This window comes from Passer domesticus, chromosome 3 (genome assembly GCF_036417665.1).
Source record: "Passer domesticus isolate bPasDom1 chromosome 3, bPasDom1.hap1, whole genome shotgun sequence".
Classification (NCBI taxonomy): domain Eukaryota; kingdom Metazoa; phylum Chordata; class Aves; order Passeriformes; family Passeridae; genus Passer; species Passer domesticus.
The window spans coordinates 22383845-22407715 of NC_087476.1; the positions used below are offsets into that span (position 1 = coordinate 22383845).

At 33.0% G+C, this 23871-nt stretch overlaps 1 protein-coding gene and 1 long non-coding RNA gene across 5 annotated transcripts in view; one reads left to right on the forward strand and one right to left on the reverse strand.

Moving 5' to 3' along the window:
* CSMD1 (CUB and Sushi multiple domains 1) overlaps nucleotides 1-23871 on the reverse strand; it is a 1052894-nt gene that overhangs the window by 273318 nt on the left and 755705 nt on the right. For 3 of the 4 annotated variants that reach the window (XM_064412131.1, XM_064412130.1, XM_064412133.1), the window contains exon 11: nucleotides 6768-6871. In XM_064412131.1, coding sequence (XP_064268201.1) covers nucleotides 6768-6871 — 104 coding nt within the window. Of the gene's footprint in view, nucleotides 1-6767; nucleotides 6872-9660; nucleotides 9780-23871 lie in introns of those variants that run through there. The other variant, XM_064412134.1, reaches the window with a different exon arrangement.
* Nucleotides 9989-13292, forward strand: LOC135297958 (uncharacterized). Its single transcript, XR_010359902.1, has 3 exons — nucleotides 9989-10129; nucleotides 11454-11597; nucleotides 13233-13292. It is a non-coding gene; the product is annotated as an uncharacterized LOC135297958 (long non-coding RNA).

The following is a 23871-nucleotide window of genomic DNA, read 5'->3' on the forward strand; positions in this document are numbered from 1 at the left end:
AGTTAAAAAAAAAACATTTTGAATGACTGCATTTAACACTTCTAATAAACCTGTTCCTACCTAAAATTTCCATTAAATAATTAAGTTGTAAGAGATAAGAGTGATTGTATGAATTAGTTTTCATTTGTTTGGATCAATATTGCTTTTCTGCCATGCTTTTTAAAAGTGAAGAAAATTGCTCTACATGCCTTACAGCCTGTGTTTCCAGAACTTACTACAATCACATCTCCATTCAAATAACTCACAATGATTTCTCAAATTTCAGGGAAACTGCTATTTCTCACACAGTAATGTGTGATAGCTCTGTGTAGATAAGTACAGTGCAGTATACAACACATATAAGGCAAACTGGTGAATCCCATTATAAAATTTCAGTGCTTGTCAGTAGTGTCACTTATACATCTATAATTCGGATACCAAAAAATTATGTGTCAGAAAGAATCATTAGGAAATACTGCTTTTTAATAGTGAAAAATAAGTGCATAATCAGGTTCTAGTCCTGAACAATTATTCAGATCCTGGTGACAGTTTTACAAAAAGCAGTGAGAAAAGTCACATATAAGAAGTGGCAGTAGAATCTCACTAACTAAACTTTTATCAGATACAAAGGAGAAAATTCTCTTTCTTCCAGCCCTCAGTCTTGATCATGAAAAACAAATCGGTATCAGTTAAGTAAAACTAATGATGTGCCAAACCAAGTTAAGATGTTCTAGAAGCAGAATTTCTCAAGAAAACAGTGTATGGATTATTTTAAAAACATATTATTTAAATATAGTAAACGAGATGTTAATACTGTTAAAACTTAAGTGCAATGACAATAAAAGGAGAGGCTGAGCAGAAACAAGGTGAGAACTGAGGAAGCATGAGACAAGTTATAGGAATTCTCTCTGTCTTCAATCAAGGTTATGAACAAGTGACTATATCCCATATCTACAATAATTTGGGTTCTTACTCAGATATATTTAAAATAAAATTTTAAACCACAGTCTTCATATAAGAAGAATGGGCTTACTCGTTACTACTGTACACAGCACCTGGAACTGCTGATAAAATGGCTGAGTTTGCTCTAAAATGATCTATAAGATTTCTGGTTATGACCTCTTAGTAAGTATTTGATTATTGTAATACTATAGGTGCAGAAAAGGAGGGAAAACAAAAATCCATTATAGCTCAGCACAAAGAGTGCTTAGCTTGGATAAGTAAGGAAATCAGGAAACAATGATAAATAGCTAGGTTGTTCAGTTTAACCTGTGTAAGGATGAAAATAAAGCAGCTGCTTAGTCTGAAAACTGAGCTGCTTACTAAATTAATTGGGACCTGTACAGGTACAAAGTGATGCTAGGTAGAGTCAGAATATTTAACATTCTCTTGCTGATAAAATAATGAATGTTGATGAAGTTGGGATTTAAATGAATAATAAAGCCAGCTTAGGAAAGGAAAATACTCCACCAGACAGTAACATAAACAAAAATAGTTTAGGAGATGCCTGCAGAAATACATATACAAAGAAAGAAAATGTAAAGATTACATATACATTGAAGGACAACAGGAAACTTCTGGGTTTTGTGCAAAAATTTCTCAACGGCTATTTAGATGTGTAAACCTATTGCATTACCAACTAACTGTTTAAATGGCTCTCTTTATACTTAGTAAACTGATTAATGTATGAGACCTACTGATAATTTCTGAACACAGATAAGATGAACCCTGAAATTCTAAGTCTTTTTGAGTAGGATGGAATACCTTCAATTAATATAAATGTCGGTATAGAATACAAGCAGAAAAAAAAAAAAAGGAAAGAAAAAGAAGAAAAAAAAGCAATAAAAAGCCACAACTGAATAAGGTGAACTCATGAAATAAGCATATTCTTCTCCCTTCAAATGCCAGTGGTCTATTCATAGATGGTAGATATGAACCAAACAAAATACAACTGCTTCCTCAGATTCACATCTAAGGGTATAGGAAGAGGGCCAAGACTTTTGGAAGGGAAGAAAGTGGGAAGAAACAATCCCCCCCACCAAGAAAAAAAAAAAAAAAAAAAGAAGCGAAAAGCAGAAATCAATAAAATGTAGAGTTGGTTTTTTTTTGGTAGTGGTGGTAGTTTTTTTTGCTGGTTTGGTTGGGGTTTTGTTGTTGTTTCTGTTTGGTTTTATTCCTTGAGAATTCCTCCAAAGGTAGAACTATATCCGTCAACTAGGATAGAAGATAAAGCAGGTCAAATGTTTAGGGAATGCAGACCTGTCTACCAACACATGCTGTTACTGACTCTGAGTTTGGCCCAATCTGTAATGATCTCAAGATCAGATCATCTGCACGTTCCAGAACAGAGACTTGCAGACCAGCCATTCAGGCAGTTTGGCTGGTGCCAACCTCGTTTCATGTGGTGATGAACCTCAGGTAATCTCCACATGAAGGAAATTAAAAATGTTGAGGCAAACTTAAGCTGAGCTTCTCACTACTCTGAACAGATCACAGGTCAGAAAAGGCAACTATAGTTGAAAGCAAGTTTTGCAACATCTTCCTCTCTGCTTAGTTATCCACAAGAAGCCAGATCCAAGCTATTGAGAATGGTCTCCAGGACCAGAAATATTGGTTTTTACCAGTTATGAAAGGGTAGGTTCTTTTCCAAGCCCCCAGTAAGTTTCCAAACTTTGTATGAATAAAAGAAAAGGCCAAAGGTTTACTGAAAAGCATTTTACTACCATGGATGTTTTTACTGTGTGCTGAAATAGCTGACATAGTGAATAGGCTTTGAATCACCAATGTTTCAATTTCTTCTTTGTTTTGAAGGAAAGAACAACTAACACTTTTCTGTACAGGAAATAGTTAAAAGATTCATGCTTTAATGGAATAATTAAAAAAAATAAGCTTTAATGTAAGTGTTGAAAGAAAAATATAAATCATAGCATTTGGAGGCAAAGCAGACATTCTAAAGCAATATGTTAGTTTAACACACAAGAATTGAAAAACAGAAAACAGGACATTGAAGGAAACATCCTGACTGATAAACATATGATGATCACGAATGAATTATTTTGAAAAGGTAGTCACTAGTTCTAGCCAATCTCTGTTAAATATAAGAAATAACTGCTTTCAAAACTTCATAACCTAAGCATATTTATAAGTAAGTTGTATTACTGTTTTCCAGAGCTAAACATCTCAGCCTACATAATCCATGAAGATACTAAATTTTACAACAAGTAAGGATAAAGAATTGTTAAAAATCATAAAATTGATGTAAATATCCCCCTTTATTTATTTAAGCTTTTGGTGACTAGATTTTTGGAAGAGTTTACTATAAATATTAAAATAAAATACTTTAATAAATTAAAATCCAACAGATCCTTAATTAAGATGCCAACTGGACTCTCAAAGAAATGTATAAAATTAATTTGAAATAATTTGCTCTTCATCAAAGTATATTTGGTTTTGTATGAACCCAGTGCTATCTTTCATGAAGTTAAAATACTTTTCCTAATTATTTTCCCAATTTTGTCCAAAAAAGTAAAGATGGGGACTCTACACATTACTTTTTTCCCCTTTTAAACATCAAGATTCCTTCATATTCCCCTTGAGTTGTAGTTCTACAGCTTTGACATTACCCAGACAATTTCTAATGGATGAGAGTTCTGACATTATGGAAAGCTTGTGCTAGGACAGGTCATTTATATATCATGATTTTCAACTCCCTCAATCTTCTTTCCATAAAGTATTTAAAGGACCCCTATTTACTGACCTGCCTTTAGACAGTTCCAGGAATCATAGGATGACTGGCTTATAAACATCCTGGCACAACTGAGCTTATTATAAAATTAGAATTTGTTTACAATACAATGTTTGTTTACAATGTTTAAATTTACAGTAAAGCACCCAATAAAGAGGTAGCTACTACCTTGAGGACTTTAGCACCTGAGAACTGGAAAATTTTGCATGGGGCTTAGGCTTATATGTTGAGACATGTCAATTTTCTGCTAAGCTTAAGGATCCAAATACTTAGAATTAGATTTGAATTTAGAAAGATACATATTTTAGTATATTGTGTTCAAACTAAATCAGAAAAGCTACGAAGTTTTAGAATCAAATGCATGAGATTCTACAGTAATATTCTGCACAATTTCTGCAGAAATTTGGGCATTTTGTCTGCCAACAGAAGCTTGAAGAGTGTAAGAAAAGCTGTATTATTTCTTTAAGATGCCCTGAGAAATTTAGAAATTAAATCTAGCTAGAAAAGTCTTCGCTGTAAGGTCCTTCATTCTCCTGGGATTAATAAGAAACTGAAAGGTGTTGCTTAAAGCTCATTAAATGTAACAGCTGTTATTACAACCAACTAATAAAAAATTTTGATAAGAAAATCACTCTGACATTTAGTTATGAACTTATTTCATTATAATATGTCTACAAGTGGACCTAGTGTTTTATGAGGGATGTTACTTTGCATTTATGGAAGACCCTTCTGAACAGCAAGTGAAATGGCACATATCTGTGATGCTGTTTAAGTAAAACATATTTCATAATTTATAATATAATCCAGTGTTTAATGACTTCAAGAACACTGTCTCAACAGAAATTCAGATTCATTATTAATTATCATGAGGCTATAGTTCTATCCTTGGGCCCTCCTGTATTCCAGTATATTTTATTTTTTAATAATTTCATTTCTCAAATGATTTTCAGTGTAATGCTAATTTTGCTAGCCAAAAGGCAGGTAAATTTATTTGCATAGATTTCACTTTCATCAAACATACAATTTATAGTAAATATGGTAGCACCAACACTGTACCACAGTCCTACCTGATGGGCTGCAGAGTAATAGCGATAAAACAGTTGCTATTTTAGTCAAAATATATACTGAAGAAATGGTTAGAAGTAAAGTGTGTCTCTGATGAGACCATTGTACTAGTTCTAGAAATGCCAGTGATGTATTTAGAAGTGGATGTCTGCTACAGGATTTTTTAAATGTTAATAAAGTGAAAAAAAGTTATAGGAGGTGATGTTATTATGGAGTCCTGCTTATTAAATAGCAATTAATAGGAGAAAATAATATTTTAAATTTTTATTTTTTTTGTGCAGTTATGGAAAATAGATGTGAACTAGGTAGTCACAGGCTAAATGGCTTAAAATGGAAAGGTAAAAAAATAAATAACTTCGACTTAATTTTGGCAAATTTTGACATATGAAGCATGCACAGTCTAGAAAAAAAATAACAGTTTGGGATAGCAAATTTACTACTTGAAGACTTGACTCTGAAGGAGATTTGCAATCTCTATGAGAAAAAAATGTATCCCAATACAAAAAGAAATATTATGCAAACCCTTTTGTCATAGTTACAAGTAATTAAATCAACCTGATTAGAAGGACTGTTGCATTATACAACTGGTCTGCAAAATACAAAAAAAATTAACTTAAGTGTGGAAATCCATTCCGAGTTCATGTTTTTCTTGTTAGCATAATGTGTAAGCCCTTAAACAGGGGGTTTCTTTGTTTGCTTTATTTTTTTTTCTTTTTCCTTTTTCAGATGCTCAGAATATAGAATTCGATTTACTCAGTAGCAGATACTTGGTATTGCAAACCAAGAAAAACAAGCAGTGAGCAAATAATTAAATAATTCTTCATCATACCTTTTAAGCCAAATTAAACTAGGAGTTTTCTAAGAACTTTGATAAGACAGTTCAGAAATTAGCAATTAATAAATTTGTATAATCATAAACCAATACATATAAAGGAATTATTGGCCTCAGATCTCTCCCTGCAAAAGCATTCTAGTTTATTTAAAATAAAACATGTGGGTGTTAAGAGCACTCATTTGCTATAATTAAGTAAAGGAAACTAAATGGCAATTATTCATATGGATTTAAACCCTCTCAAAATATAAAACTACAATGGATTTTTTTAATCAAATATATTCAATACTGTCTTTATCCTACTGATTTTTACCACTAATGTTATTATAGCATAAATGCTGCTAATTTCTCTTTTTTAACCATTGATAATTTATCAAATTTGTAATTTTGGTGACCAGGATTCACATGATTTCTTAACCCTCTAAAAGCAGCACCAAAATATCTTGTGAACCAAAAGCTCTCATTATGCAGGAAGCAAAAATTAGCATATGCAACAAAAATGAGATGGTTAAGGTAGATGGGATTAATTAATCTGTACAGGGTTCTATTATTTCCATTATCCAGACAGTACTGAAGAGCTGTATATTAAGAGTAGCTATCTAGCCTGGAATTTTCCTTCAAATTTATCTAAATTCCTACACCACCAATATATGACATTATATTATATTATTCCATAAGACTTATTTAATTTACTGAAAAGTGGACTATGTCCTTTCATTAAAACTTTATACACAAATCTAGTTTTGAATATTCAAATTTTGAAATCAATCGATGCCTTATTTTTTTACACAAGTTTTATTTTCTGTTCACTGAAATCCGAGCCTTTTATTTTTTTATTCCCTTAATTGTTTGTGAAAACAATTACAGTTATACAGGTAGTTGTTTTTTAAAGGAATTTTTTTTTGCTTTTAAAAAATTCAGTTTGCAGTTTTTAGTTCCTAATATTAAAGCCTATAAAGATGCTACTAATTATTTGGAGTGACCTTTGTACTGAACAATCTTCGTTGACAGTACATGAATTTTAACCGTACATGAATTATCAAGTTCCATACATTAAAGTTGCAAATTTAAGTAGATATATCTTGGCCTGGAAGAAACAACATGACAGCAAATATTCAAAGAAAATTTTTGAAGTTGTGTACTTACACATACAACACTGTTCTGGTATCACCAACTTTCCCAGCATCTCCAACAGTAAGAGTATCATAGCCTCTTTCCAGTTCAAACTCTTCAAAAGCAAGCTTTATGACCTATTAAAATTAAGTAACTCAGTTACTTCAAAACATTCCCACATGTTATCTAACCTGTTCCATTCTTGAATTATTTGCCTACTATAAAACAAATAATGATGCAATAATTATTTTTGAAAGATACCTAGAAAGAGCACAAGTGCAGAAACTTCTGTGTTTTTCATACATACTTAGGAGCAAGTCATTGCCATAATGCTTCAGAAGTATCACATACTAAGATATAAAGATGCCAGTCATCACCAACTGGTGATAATTGTTCATTATTGAAGTAAGAAATCTAAGAAATTTTCTTTTTTTTAACTCTACTCGCTATATAAAAATTGTATACCTAGTATTGGAAGTATATAAAACATTCTTACCAGTTGAATTATACAATAACAAGGTAGAACATATGAACTACCAATTCATAAAAAGATGGAGGAGGCTGGCTCACAGAAATTCAAAAACATGAATTTCCTTGCATAAATTACTAACATTAAACTGTGATTCCACATAACGTGTAGTCAGGAATTGCCAAGAAAATTACAAATGTATCTCTCAGAATTCTTTGAAAAGTTATTTACAAAACTGTAATTTTTTTAAGATAAAATAAAGTATGAAAATTGACTTTGTTTCTATAAAAGAACAATTCTAAGGCAAACAATTTTAGAGTTCAGTATTTGCAAGTAGCTGCAGCTGATATATATGTACACATATATCAGGACATTGTACCTTTTTGTAATTTGATATAAAAGGTTTCTGAAAACAACTTGACACAAAAGTGCAGACAGTCAGTGATTTTCCACAGAATTATTCATTTTATCTTTATAATAACTTTTGGAGATATTCCTGGATAAGGTCAGACATCAGCCATTGCATGTGATACAATTAATTTTTCTTCTGTTTTGTGGGTAGAAAGAACTTTTGGGTCAGATTTGAGCTTTCCACACAAGTCTTATTATGCTCCTTTTTTGGAAGAAAGACATGGAAAAACTATGTTTTCCATCCACTTAAGTTTATTGCTATGTGATCATCAAGGCAGAATGCATCCCAATCAAATTTTAGCCCTGTAAAAAAGCATCATTCAATTTAAGCTAGTTGTTTAAACTTTCTCAGTATTAAAAAAGAAAGCCAGTCACCTTATTTCTCTGTTGGAGTTGGAAAAGTCTACTACAATGAACTGTAGAGAGGAACTTATGCCACTAGATTAGGTGATATTTACATTGTACTATGTTGCTTTTGTTTCTAACCCAAAGAAAACCCTACAGGCAGAGAAAATCCACAGCCTTTCCCTCATCGACTAGGGTGGGTCATGTAAAAGGAGATCAGATTGGATCTGCCTTTCTTTAAGCCCTGCTGGTGGGGTGTCGTGCCTTGGTTGTCCATTCTTACAATAATTATATGATTTTCAGGCAATATATTCAGATAAAACAATATACATTTTCATCTTCTCCTGATGTACCTTCTAGTATTCCTAGATTATGTCAGTGGTTAACATGCAAAATTTTATTAAATCAAGATTAATAAAACCAAAATGAAGGAAAAATTATGTAGAAGCACAAAAAGAGAGTTGTTCCTGGCAAGAAAAATAACTGCAAGACTTTTAATGCAATTATTATTTCATATGGAGGAGGAACCTTGATAGAATATTCTATGAAAATATATGATAATGTATTATTTAAATAATACATTTGGTTTGACTCCAAATAACACATTTGGTTAGACTCACAAATTCTTTTACACAACAATTTAAAAACAAATATGAATGTTTACCTCTTTAATACAAATATAAGTTATAAAAAAAAAGTCATTGGATATAAACCATGAATGAAAGTTTTAAGCTTCTGGCTAATCATATAGGAAAGGTGACAAGAAATATTCCTTTATGGGAGATACATTGTGAAGATCTATTACACACAGTTAGACAAAATCTTAATTTGTTTTCTTCATTTCCATTATAATTGTTATTTTAAGATAACACATAAATTATTTTGGAAAGACCTTCAAATGGTTGAGGGTTAAGAGGACTAACTTGAATTCCTTCAATCTGTCTCATAGAAACTGAATTCTAGCACATAAACGGTAAGCACATAGTCTAATCATTGCTCTTTTCACAGTCAGTGGACAGAAAATTGCACTTTTCTGTCATAACATTTCCTGAGTTGGAAAGAACCCACAAGGATCATTGAATACAGTTCCTGGCCCTGCACAAGACAGCCCTAAGAGTCACACCATGTGCCTGAGTCTTGGTGCTGTGACCACTGTCCTGGGGAGTTGTTCCAGTGCCCAAACACCCTCTGGGTGAAGAACCTTTTCCTGATACCCAACCTAAACCTCCCCTGACACAGCTTCAGGCCATTCCCTCGGGTCCTGTCACTGTCACCACAGAGCAAAGATCAGTGTCTGCCTCTCCTCCTCACAAGAAGCTGTAACTGCAGTGAGGTGTCCCCTCAGTCTCCTCCAGGCTGAACAGACCAAGTGACCTCAGCTGCTCCTCACACAGCTTCCCCTCAAGGCCCCCTCACCATCTTTGCTCCCCTCCCTTGGATGCTCTGTAACAGTTTAACGTCCTTTTAATATTGCAGTGTCCAAAATTGCCCCCCAGCACCTAAGGTGAGGCTGCCCCAGGGAAGAGCAGAGCAGGACAATCCCCTCCCTTGCCTGACAGAGATGCTGTCCCTGATGCCCTCCCAGGACAGGGTTGGCCCTCCTGGCTGCCAGAGCACTACTCACTTATATTCAGCTTGCTATTGACCAGGTGCCCCAATCCATTTCTACAGCTCTGATTCCAGTTTCTTATCTATACATACAATCAGGATTGCTCCATTCCAGGTGTAGAATCCAGCGCTTGGCCTTCCTATGGCAAGTTGAATTTTCTATGGCTGGTGATTGTCCAGTACTATAATTTATAGTACTATAATTTATAGGTCTGTTTGTAGGGCCTCCCTGCCTTCAAGGGAGTCAACAGCTCCTCCCAGTTTTGTACCATCTGCAAACTTGCTCAATATTCCTTCAAGTCCTGCATCCCAGTCATTTATGACAATGTGGGAGAGAACTGGGCTGAGGATGGGGCCCTGTGGAACCCCTCTAGTTCATAGTCTGGTGTCACCCCAGTCACTGTCACCTTTTGTGTCCAAACCAGTTTCTCACCCATCACATGATGTGTTTTTGCAGCTGAGTTCTGGATATTTTGTCCAGAAGGACACTGTGAGACACAGTATTAAAAAATTTTCTGAAATCCAAAATAATCATATCAACTGGGTTCCCTTTATCAATTAGGTGGGTTACCCTATCATGAAAGGAAATGAAGTATGTCAAGCAGGACTTTTCCCTCATGAAGAACTTCTCACTGTGACCATTGACTGTGCTGTCCTTCAGGTGTTTTTCAGTAATTCCCAGAATAATTTTCTCCCAAATTTTACCAAGCACTCAAGTGAGACTGACACAAGTCATATTACCTGTCTTGTGGTGGAGCAAACTACCTCTTAGAATTACTGTTTCTCTTGTCTCAGCAAGGACTCCTTGCGTGAGGACACGAGGCTTGACTCCATTTTCATCAGAAGGCTGATTTATTATGTTATATATTATACTAAAATACTACATTAAAACTATACTAAAAGAACAAAGAGAAGAAAATCAGAAGATCAGAAGGCTACCAAGACAAAAATAGAATAGGAATAGAATGCATAACAAAATCCTGTGACTGCTCACAGCCTTGGCACAGGTGGCTGTGATTGGTCACTGATTGAAAACAATCCACACGCACCAATGGAAGATGCACCTATTGCATTCCACAGCAGCAGATAGTTATTGTTCACATTTCTTTCCTGAGGCTCTCGGCTCCTCAGGACAGGAAAAATCTTAGGAAAGGATTTTTCATAGAATATCATGGCTACACTGTTTCTAATGATAATATGGGAGTTTTGATGACTATGGGAAACTAATATTTACCCATATCTATTTGGTTAAAATTTGTGTGTACATAAATATTTCAAGGGTCAGAAGAATTTTTAAGATTTTTTTAGATGGCAGATTGAAGAATGTAAGACAGTTTTGTATGGATATAGATATGAGTACAGCATAGGAAAAACTTATGAGGAGTCAATAATATCACAATATACCACAATATACTACATATGTGGTTAAATAATCTTGATTTATATACCAAGGGAGGAAAAAAGCAGCTCTGAGGTGCTTATCCAGATTCAATTTTGTTTTGCAATTAGAAATTCCAGTAATACTAATTTGACTATCACCATTTACATATGCTTGATATGATCAGATTAAATGAAGAAAAGAATTAATTTTTATTTAGAAAAATTGGAAACATTACAATTGCTTCCAAACATATTATGTTTATTTCTGGATGATCAGTTACATTCTTCTTACAGAAGAATGATCTTATTTGCTTTATGAAAGATATGAGACAAAATTCCCTTATAAGCAATTCAGAATGATTACTTATTAGATAAATAGACTGTAAAAACAGAAACAAAGAAAAAGCTTAAAAATATGAGACACCTAAGGAGGTACCGATACAAAAGTTCTGTAAGTGAATTTGTCATAATTAGTTTTTCATTTGAAACATTTTTCTTTATCCTAGATACTCCCATATTTTATATTTCTGCTGGCATAATTGCTGTTGCAAGCAAGGGATAAAACCAGCACCAGAGTTGCAGGAAATGCCTGTATGGATATTCTGCCTGGAGGAAGCAATAGGGCAGTGCTACATCTCCAAAACACCTAGGTGTGCATGTTCTTTTCACTATTAAAAAGACCTATTTTACTATTACTTATATATGTTATAAATGTATGCATTGAGTAAAGAGAAAGTATTAAGCAAGAGCAGTGAATTTTTTTCTAAGATGCAAGAAGAAATGAAAACTCTGCATAAGATATCTGTTATATTTACAAGGAGATCAAGTCAACAACTTCAAAACAGAATCAATGTGTTAACAGAAGTGTATGTTATCCCTCCCCGAAAATGAAACCAAAAGAAAAAATACCAAAAAAACCCCAAAAAAATAGCATCAAAAAACCCCCAAAAACCAAAGAAAAACAAACAACCAAAAAAAGCAAACAACCAAGAAAAACAAACAAAAAATCCCCACAAAAAAACAAACCCAAACCAAGAAACGAAAAAAAACAAACCTCAAAACCAAAAAATCAACCCACAACAAAAAGAAAAAAAAAACACCAGGACTTGCTTGGAGGAACATCTCTTAAAGATGAGAAAATACAGTGAGACAATTTAATGCCTGAGTAAAACTAAAGTACCATACATTAAAATCAGAAAATAAAAGTCCTGAGCATCCATGATTAGAAATTTTAAAATAATAAAATGAAAACATGTTAGTTGTAAAGTCTTTTTATAAAACCTGTTTACAACTGTCATATGTTATTCCATTTCACTTACAATTGCAACAGTACTTAATGTAACAGTATTTTCCTTCAAATGTAACAAAATTTTCCTAGTTTGCATTTTCTCCCTGATGTAATGTTAATATTGAAAATAATGTAAATATTCAATTATTTTTTTGCTATAGACACAAGCATGGAAATACTGTCATAGTCTTTCAGATTCCTAAATATATTTTTTTAATTTTTAGAAGAATGGACCCAGATTCTGAAAGTAGAGCTTTAAACCAAGGTTTGGAACACCTATTTCAGTTAAAGAACAACATAATATAGAAAGCAATTTCAAAAGACATTGCCAATATTAGGGAACACATAGAAGAATGTTTTTTTGAGAAAACTCTCAAAACTCCACTCTTTCTCTAGCCCACCCCTCCTACAGTGATATCTCTTGAATTTTTAAGTGGCAACGCAATTGTGACCAAAATCCAGAGGAAGAGGAAACATAAAAAAATTACTATACAGAGTAATAAAACTAGGTAAGTCTAATGCATAAATTTTATGGGTGATTTATTGTGAAAGGTGGCATAACTTTTTGTCATATTCCTTTGTAAATAAAGTTATGAATTTTCCTTCGAAACCCTTAAACAAAGTAATATATTTATCACAGCCATATTATTCATAATTTGGCATGTGTAAAGCTGCAATTAATAAGTTGCAAAATTAATAACTTGTAACTACCATGTTGAAATAGGCTGTAACCAGACAAAATAAAATTGATGCTAATACAAGGGCCTGTCCTGGAAAATTTTGATACCTCCAGTTTTTGTTGAATGACTACAAATTTATTGAAAACACTTAGATTATTCTGTTCATTATTTTAAAGAAATGTTGAAGGTTTTTGGTACTACAATTATCCAACTACTGCAGCTATTTAAAAAGCAATTATAAAAAGAAAATTGCTTATTTTTCAATATTAACATTATAATTTATATTCCTCATTCTCAGGAATTTATTTTCCTTTTAGCCTCCAATAATGACTTGAAAATTAACCTAATAACCACACCTGGTAGAAATTGAACAAAGGTAAGAAGGAAATGACAATAATAATATATCACATAATAGTAATTTCTTTGGAAGAAAACAAGAAGAACAATCTTAAGAAAAATCAGCTCATTTTGTTTATGTAGTAAAAGTTATGAAGTGATTTGACGCTAATCTTAGACTACTCCAATGAGGAAGAACTTTCTGATATATAGGATAAAAAGGATGGACACACAGTGGCTGGAAGCTAAATCTATAAAAAATAGAGAATTAATTGGAAAAATGAGAATAATAAAATTCTTGATACTATGAAGTGCCATTTTTTAGTGGTAGCTGTTGATTATGTAAAATAGATCTATAACTAATCATCTACTTAATGAATTTAAATACATCCACAGTAAGGGAATGAGCACATTTTTAGTCACAGTTTTGTTTCTTCTGTAGAGGGAGACATTAAAAAAAACCCATAATGATGATTTCAGAGTTAACATAGCTGCCACAATCTGTTACTCAGTCAGAGAAGCAGCTTGTTGCCAAGTTAGATTTTAATCTTCAGCTATAGTGCCTAAACATCATGTCGAATTTCACTTTGCTATCTTAATCATTGAAATATTTTCCTTCTTCTCTTTTCTGTTTGTTTGATATGTATATAAATATGTTACCATTTCTAAGTACACAGAATAGCATACAGCATTAAAATTTAAGTCCAATGAATAGTTCACATTTATGTGAGCCATATTTTAATGAATTATCAATCAATTTGATTTAGATTTGAAAGCTAAAATTAAAACAATAAAAAGCAGAATCCTAAGAGGAGATAATTATTCATATGTTCACACTAAAAGTTTGGAATTTATCACTTTTGGACAATTTTAGACAACACTGATATAGTAGGATGATCTATTTCTCATTTTCTGCCAAAGAAAAATGCCAAATATATGGCTTTCATTTTTGTTCCTGCTGCTGCTCCAACTGTCATTAGGAAACAAATATGGAAATACAAGCTTTAAAGAAACACTGTGTAATTTGTTTTAAACTGAAAACTGGAAATGAAGTTTAAAAAATGCATCTATTTACTTGCTATTCATCAAAAATAATTCTGATTGTGCTAATTGTATTGTTGTAAATCTTTTTCAAAACATTTTAAATAAATAATTTTAGATTTGTTGTTCAAAACAAGGTCTGAAAATACTGTTCTTCAAATCTGAAAATTAAAAGCTTCAGCTAGCATTTTCTAAAAACAAATTACACATAAACTCAAATCACATGAATTTCCAGATAAGAACTCTGACTCAAATAAATGCTGAGAATGTCATGTATTAAATGAGCACATCATTTTTTTTTTGCCTTAGAAATTTAAGCAGGAGAAAAATACTTAGTTTACCCCATTTGACTGTTGTCTTTCTTCCTAAAGCCTTTACAGAGTAGGTTAATTTTATTAATTAATTCAAAGTGCATATGAAGCTTGATAGAGAACATGAAATAAAGGTCTACATGAAGTGTTTAAGTATCAAGTATCTATACACAAACTATTCTCTAGACAGAGTCATGTGTGGGAATCCAAAGTGTTAACTCTCGCTGTACTATTATTGTGTAGTCCTTAAATCAATTAATCTCAAGTCCTTGAAAATTTCTTATTTAACAGCACAATTCCTCAAGAGTTTTCTGACATTTTAATTCTTGTTACTTAGACTTCATGTGAAATGTGAACTATATATGGCAAATATTCAAATTTCAGAAAGCTTAAAAAAATTGTAATGAATTCTATGTGTCCCAACTCAAATATCATTGTACAATATTCACCAAGGGAATTCAAATACCTTTGTAATATGTGGGTCAGTGGCATGTCCGGGACATGAAAGTAACAAAAAAACAAAGCAGATTTGCATTTGTGACCTTAAACAAAAAATTAACTATGGGAAATGCATACATACTAAGTAGTTCTAAGTCAAATATTATTTTTGGTTGAACATGTTGAGTAAATCCTTTATTTCATGCATTCTTACACTATGAAACTTATTTTAAGCATAATTTCCTGTAGTACTAACCATCTGTCAATAGAAGCAGAAAGGTCCATAAACACTTGTTTTCTTTGAGAAGTAGAGTACCTGAACTTGTTGGTTTCTTGTTATTGTGGCATTAATAGTTCCTAGACCACAAAGCTATTTCATTTAGAAGGGTGACACATCTTGCCATCACACTGTATGGTGCAAAAAGGCAATTGAAGTGAACACTGGAAAGCATCCAGAGGTACAAGGAGATACCAAAATATTTATAGAAGGAAATGCCTCAGAAAAGTACAATGTGACAGTTAAATTAATTCACTAGAAATGTATACAACTCTTTTTAATGCTATTTAAAATAGAGACTGGATAGTTCTGGGCCATATTGAGCCAAGTTAGAAACTCTGATGAAGCAGGTATGTCTACGGTGCTAATGGAAGGTGGTATTTATGGAATTTTTAGAGGAAAACAAAGCAGTTAAGAGAATGGAATTTTAAGAGGAAAACTAAGCAGCTTTCTACAGGGATATGAATTTTCCTGTATCATACACATCAGCCTTGCTTGTAACATCTTGAATACCTCAGCATCTCATACCGTAACAGATACTTGAGGACGGACAAACAAATTCCATCTTTGATGTACTGAAGTGTTTTGTGTAATAAGAAAACACATGCTTCATATAGAAAAACTCTTAATAATAATGCTAGAACATATAAATTGCTTACATATCCATTTATAAATACAAAATATTTATATACCTTATGAGAATGAGGGAACTGTGAATGAATGCATATCCCTGCAATAAAATCTCAGTAATATTACATGGGCATTGAATTGTCAGGACACCAAGGTTTTACATAAATCTGGAGAGTTTTTAGATAGTGTTATACATTACAAAGTTTAAGTACATTGAGGTTAACTTCATTCTGATTAAAAACATGCAAATAACTTTTCCTGTTTTTACATTATGAATAACAAGAAGTTATGAATATGAAATTTTGGAATTCATATAAACAAATTAACTTAAACTGACATTGAAAATGGTATTTTCTTTAGAACTTTTCTTCCTATTCTATTTTTAAAATATACAACAACATGCTTTGTTGGCCTAAATGTACTTTTGAAATAAAAACCAAATTGTTTTCTGAATAAGTCCCTGTATTATTATTACTATTGTTTTCATAAACTAAAATTCAATTCAACCTCCCATCTAGGAAGTAATAAGAATCTTAGCATGTGACAACAAGCTTTGCAATTTACAATTACATTTTTACATGAAAAAATCAAGAGGAAAGGAGCCATAAACTGCAGCATGTGGGAAGGACCCACATTCAAGCTGTTTATGAATGACTTCTATCCTGAAAGAGGGACACTACAATAGAGCAGAGTACAAGTGTGAAGGAGTGGCAGAGAGGATCTGTTAAAGTATTGACTGCAACCCATATTCCCCACACCGTTTCGTCATTCAGTCAGGAAGGATGCAAAAGAGTTTTACTTGAGAAAAAGTATTGTTTCTCACTATCCTACTCTATTTTTAATTGTGTGTAAATTAATCTTCCCAAAATGAAATCTATTTTGCCTAATTGGTGTGCAATCTCCCTGTCCTTACTTTGACCCATGAGCTTTTTCATCTTATTTTCTTCCCCTGGCCTGATGTGTAGGAGGAGCATAAAAGCAGCTTGGTGGGCACCTGGCACCCAGACAAGATCAACCCACCACAACTATATAGGAGAATTTAATCATTACAATTACTTCTAATAAACAAATTATGAAGATATTTGCATTGATCTATAGTAAATATTGACCTTGTCTTAGAGATCATGGTGAGAAAACAGAACTCGTTCTCCCAAAAGCCATAAAAGTTATGATAGTGATGACAGCACAAAACAGCTAGTTGAATATGAGCCAGCAATGTGCCTTGGTGGCCAAGAAGACCAGTGGCACCCTGGCCTGTGTCAGGAATAGTGTGGCCAGCAGGAGCAGGGAGGTCATCCTTCCCCTGCACCCAGCACTGGTGAGGCCACACCTTGAGTGCTGTGTCCAGTTCTGGGCCCTCAGTTTGGGAAGGACCTTGAGACGCTTGAGTGCATACAGAGGAGGCAACGAGGCTGGAGAGGGGCTGGGAACAGAAGCCCTGTGAAGAATATTTGAAGTAACCTGGGTTGTTTAGCCTGGAAAAGAGGAGACTTAGGGCTGACCTTATCACTCTCTACAACTTCCTGAAGGGAGGTTGTAGACAGGTGGGGGTCAGTCTCTTCCACCGGGCAGCAACTTACAGAACCAGAGGACACAGTCTCAAGCTACATCAGGGAAGGTATAGGTTGGATATTAGGAAAAAAATTTCACTGAAAGAATAATAAAGTACTGGAATGCTCTTCCCAGGGAGGTGGTAGAATCACCATCTCTGGATGTGTTTAAAAAAAGACTGGACAAGGCACTTGGTGCTATAGTCTAGATTCTGAGTTGAGGTGTTAGAACATAGGTTGGACTCGATATTAGAGGTTTCTTCCAACCTCATTATTCTATGATTCTGTCTGATTTTTAACATTGTTCAGCAATACTTCTCATGGTTTAAATTTCCAAAAATAAAAAGGACAACACAAAACCTAATTATATATTTAATCTTTTTGGTAATAAAAGCCTACCTGTATTGGCTTTAAAATCCAGTCTCTAACACCTCAATGCACTTTCTCAAATCCCATACTTATGTTGAAAATGTCCCTTGCATTTCAGTGATAATGAATATATTTATTTTAATCCTGTGCCATGAGGTTCATATGTATTAAGAGGAAGTGATAAATATTATTGACTTTAATGATTACAGACTGATTCCTTTAGTGTCTACTTTGATTTTATATCTTTGCATTTATAAGAACTTGAGTAGAGCTGTTCTTGACCTGCATGGTTCTTGATGTGATAAAAAATATACCAGAATCAGTGAAGATGATCTCTGGTCATTAGTATCAAAAACATACATCAATTTGCTCAAATATGCAGGTCATAGTGCCCCGTAAGTACATTTGGGGTGAAGACATTATTTGTCTCTAATTCAAATTATAAACGGGTAAACAGAACACCTTCTGTCAGTTTGCTAAGATATCATCTGTGATGAATATTCAATGAGGAGATTATGTAAAAGCACCATTACAATGTAAAGAGAATAGTCGTTAAGGATACGTGCAATTTTCCTTCTGCAGTAATATATGACTTACTTTTAAATCAGTGTAAAACATATAAAAAATTTACTCCAGAAAAAAAAAAATAATAGCAATGATTGTGCTATCAATAAAATTGTGTGGGGAAAAAAGGAAGAATATCCTTAAAGATAGATTTTGAAGACTTTTGGACCAGTTTTAAATATTAGGGTTTTTTCCCCAAAGATGTGTGCTCAGTTAGTTTCTTGTTGAAATTCTTACTGACATAGAAACATGAAGCTATAGTGTCTAGAAAATTAAATGCAATGTAAACCATACTTGAGACAAGCTGGGCCAGTGACTAAACAAAGTAGCTTTTAAAATACAAGAACAGTTAAAATTTGACTTGCATGTCAATAACAACTGCAAACCAACAAGTCTTAGGTGGAGTTATATGTTTCTTTTCTCCTTGTTTAGCTAATTAAAAACCCAGTGTTCCCGCAATTTTTTTTTTTCCTATAACAATGTATAAGCACTGCATGCATTTTTTATAGTTAGAATAAATCCTAACACCGGCAATATGTTATTTTATCTCAAAGATATGAAGAATGAGACTTTACAATGCAGTTTTGGAGGCTGAGGGAAGCATTTTGATAAATCACGTTCAGGTTTATTCCTCAAAAAAAACATATCTATCTTGAGCAGCAATAACAGCATTGTATTAAAGAGCTTGAGAAAACGTAATAAAATTGTTTCCTAGCACTTCAGAACAAAACCAAATCACAAAATATCCCTAAAGGCTAAAACCATTTTTTAATATTTGACCAAAAAATGGTATTAAGTCTTTAAAACCTGAAATGAAAATGAAAAATGTAATTTTAGCAAGATAAAATAAAATTTAAAGTGGAATAAATGTTCTTTGACATCGTCTATGCTTAATAACATATTGGTGACCTTTTTTGCCTTAAGACAACAACTCATAGTAATGCATGCAATATGGACTTTGTTATCAGGCATAGGCTAGGCTAGGCTAGGCTAGGCCAGAATAGAATAGAATAGAATAGAATAGAATAGAATAGAATAGAATAGAATAGAATAGAATAGAATAGAATGCCTGACCACTTCAGGGCTAAATTTAACTTATATTATTAAGGTATTTTTCAAACCCTCTTAAACTTTGACAGGCTTGGGGCATACTGTAGTACCATTCTAGGAATCCTGTTCCATTGTTTGACCTCCCTGTTGGAAAATAAATGCTTCCTGATGTCCAGTCGAAACCTCCCCTGGCACAGCTTTGAACCATTCCCTGAATTTCAGGGAGAAGACCTCACAACTCTCCCTCCACTTCTTCTCCTAATCTTAAATGATTAAAGGAATAATAAAAGATCTATGATGTGATCTGTCCAATTCTGCCAGTAATGGAAATTAACAAAAGAGCTGTATTTAAGTCTCCAGGCATAATTGCACTGCACCTTTAAAGAAAAATATTAAAGTAGAAAGCTTCTGTAATAATTTCAGGAAGAAGATTCTTGTTTAATATTGCATCAGGTTGCACAAGTTGATCCACACTGAAACAATCTTAATGAGTACGATTTTGAAAATTAGAACTGAAAAAGTAATTTGGATTTTATATAAACATGTTTTCTATCCTCACTAAATATGCATTTTAAGCACAAAATAAACAAAATTGCTTCAATATATGAAGCAAAGAGTTGACTCCACAATATAAACCGTCTTTCTACAAAAATAGTTGAAATGTTCTATGAAATATAGTGATAAAGGGCAAGCCAAAAGACATTTAGATCTTCTGATGTTTTGTTCACATGCTCTCAATTACCAATAATCTTTCACCTATTTATTTCTCTGTCACAAAATGTTTTATATTCATAGTACAAAGAGTTTTATTATTATTTCAGTTACATGAAATCACAGAACTTTACAAAACCAAATTAAGTCCACAACTATGAACTCAGATGTACCACAACACTAAAAAATGCAAACAAATAAAGAAATTAGTCACAGTCATCTGAGAAACTCCAAGTCATGCATACATATAGCACCCAAGTTCTGTGCCATGGTGTGTGCCATTATGCAAAATTTCAATGATTAAGTTTTTCCCTTCTCCTCCCCACCTGCTGAAAAAATTTAGACAATTTAAACAGTAATATTGTAACTAATTATGTAACAAAACTAGAAAGAAAATCAAACTGAATGAGATTGATTCTGTGGGATCTGCAAATTTTCTTTCAGAATTCAATGAGATGATAAAAGGCAATTTGATTACAGCATTGGACTTCTCACACACCTTCTCCCAATTATTTCATCATCTCTCAGTTTTTTATGACTGATATTTGACATGGAGTGCAGCACGAGGAATGAGTTTCCTGCTCTGCTCAGGTTGCATCACCTGTTGATGCAAAATACAGATCATCTACATCTTGGAAGAGATTGACACTCAGATGTGCTGAAGTGGAAACAGGGTTCAATGCACGACAGTCACTCAAGGCACAGATGATTACAGGCCTGTTAAAACATGTAAATGTAGATGAAAGGATGTAAAGCAGGCATGAATCAAACCCATTGTGGATGTGTAATTGGATTTCATGTATGAATGTTAAGCCCTTGAAAAACACACCTGCTCACTCCCACTGAGATCTCTGCTACTTTGGGCAAACTGTCTCAGTTCCAACTTGAGACATGATCACTGAAAGTATAATATTACATGCAACAGATTTTCAGATACATTAGCAATTTTGGACTTCAGAATACAACTAATTAGTACCACTAAACATAATAGCTTTTCCTACATGTACAAATAAAAAATCTCACATGGTCAATATACACTAACACATGGTCAAATAATGCACATAGATAAATATATTTAACAGCTGCACTGTATTTAGGAGGTTGTTTTTTTGACAATGCAGTGATCCTTCCAAAATATTTTGCATAGACTCCTTTCTGAGATATAAATATTTGCAGTCATCTTTTGTAACATACAATACCTTACTCCCATTTAATATATGCTGCGAGACAAGCAAATACAATTAAACCAGTCATCTATGTATACTGTGAATATTTTCTTATATACACAGAAAGTTTAAATAGCCTCAATATTAGTAAGTCCCAATACACCCAGCCACCACTAGAATGAGCATTCAGTCCCCAAGATAACTCTCCATTACAGACTTCACTGCTTTACCCCAGTCCCCCACCATCTCATAACCAGATAGCGCTGGTTACCAGATAATGCAGTCAATATTGCCATTCCCAGTAACAAGCCACAACATTTCCACTGAACTTTCATGACCTCAGGACTGGTGTTTGTTAGGTTTTCCCTGTTTGAAATTTTCTTGTGGGAGTTGCAGCCTTGTTTTAATTCATTTCTATGACAGTGATTTCTCTTATTGACCAGGTCTCTATGGCTAGTTTAATTTTGTTTATCTTTGCCAAGTACAACCATAATTGTATACAGATATCTATAGCAAGTTGTTATTCCATTAGAATGAGATATTTATTTATTTATAGGAGCTATGCCACATAGCTATAAACTATTCACCATGGGTCAAGAAATATATTGGACAAAATTGGGTTTAGGGTAACAGAGAAAAAGAAAACCCAGTATCTAATACATATAAAGTATACCATATATAGTAAATATTGAGATTCCTGTATGAACTATTCTTTTTCTCTGATACTTAGATGAATACTATTTTTTTCCTTGAATTTATCTGCTAATATCGCTATTATACTAAAAATTAATTCTTAGCTTTACTTAAACACATTGTGTACTTCCTCTTTGTCCATGAACAAGATTTTTATTTCCTTTTGTTGAGTTACCATTTTGTGATCAGGAGTCCTAAAAACAACAGTAGATACAGCATTAGAAAATTAATTTTATTGTATTTCTTTAGTACATATTGCTTAACCTTTACTTTTACTTCCATGGTACTGTGATTAATGGTGATGACTACTTGTATTTCTGTAGCAGAACAAGTTTACAATCTTCTATAAGTATCAATTCTTGTAACACCGTGCTACCATCCTCATAGTAAAACCTCCCTGTTGTCTACATATTTGAAACACAAAGTTCATTCTTAATCTGATGTGACCTTTGTCTCCAAAATCTGTCGTTTAGTCACAAAACTGTTTTTCCTCGTTCCTGTGTTTTAACTAACACACAGCTAGGTGTACCTTTTAAAAAGTTTAATCCAAATGAGATGTCAATATGTTCTTATTCTTTATAATTATATAACTTAAATGCACATGAAGCAGTACAATTGCATAAGCATAACTGTCACAACATGATCTATTGAATTTTGAATAAGAGGACTTTTAATCAGAATCACTGTGGCTAGCTATGGCATACCTGAAACCATTTGGAAACAGAAACTAACTTTCAGAACCAAAACTTTTTGATTTTTCATGTATAAATTTACTATATGAAAATATTAATTTCTCCATTTTCAGTATGCACTATTTATAATTTTCTTTTATTTGTATAAATACCGCAGATGTATAAACCCATTCCATAGTCATGGTCCTTGATCCATCTGTATAACCTTTTATTTGGATAACAAAATGCATGAAAACTTGAAAGAAATAAATGGGGAAACAATATAAATTTATATTTTTGTTTGAGTTGTGCTTTATAATGAAACACTTTATAATAAAATCTGCCACACCTGCCTATATTATAAATCTATACCATTTGGCAAATTTGCCATCTTTGATAAGCAGATAATAAAATTCTTGATCAAATATTAACTAATGTCATCTATTAGAATAGCTGATTTATGCTAATACACTTCTGCTCTTGTTTTTCCAGATTTTGTAAATACAAATAAACAAAAATTTACTATATTAAAACCAAAGTCCAAAATTAAATTTTACTTAGTCTCTTTGTATTTCATTTGAATATGCTCTCTTGTCACTTATTGAAAGGTTTATCACTGCTTTCCCTTTATTCCTTTTAATAATGAATATTTTAAATAATTAGTCTACTTATTTCTAATTTGTAAAGACTTTAGGCATTGAAAATATACTTGTTTCATGTGACAAACAACTATTATAAAAAAATAACACTTGTAGAAGACTTCTTTTGGCTAATCTCTTTTATTTTCACTTTTCTTAATTTTTCTCTTCCCTGCACCTCCCACCTCTACATTGTTCATTAAATAAAATAATTGGCATTATCATGTGTAAACTGGCAATGCCAATACAGTAGGCTGTATTAGTGAAAAAAGCCAGATGTGAAATGCAGTTTGGTTAAGAAGACACTAGCTAAAAATTTGAAATTATTCAGGCATCATTACTTTATCTTTGTGTTTTAAGTCTAGCTGGAGACAGCGTACCCTCATAGTTTCAGTCACAATAGATATCACATCTGAAGTGGTCCAAATTCTTGATGAGTTAGATCTATAATAACTCATTACTTAGCTGCTGCTTCTTCAGGGAAAAAAATACTTAATGAGTGCTAGTCAGA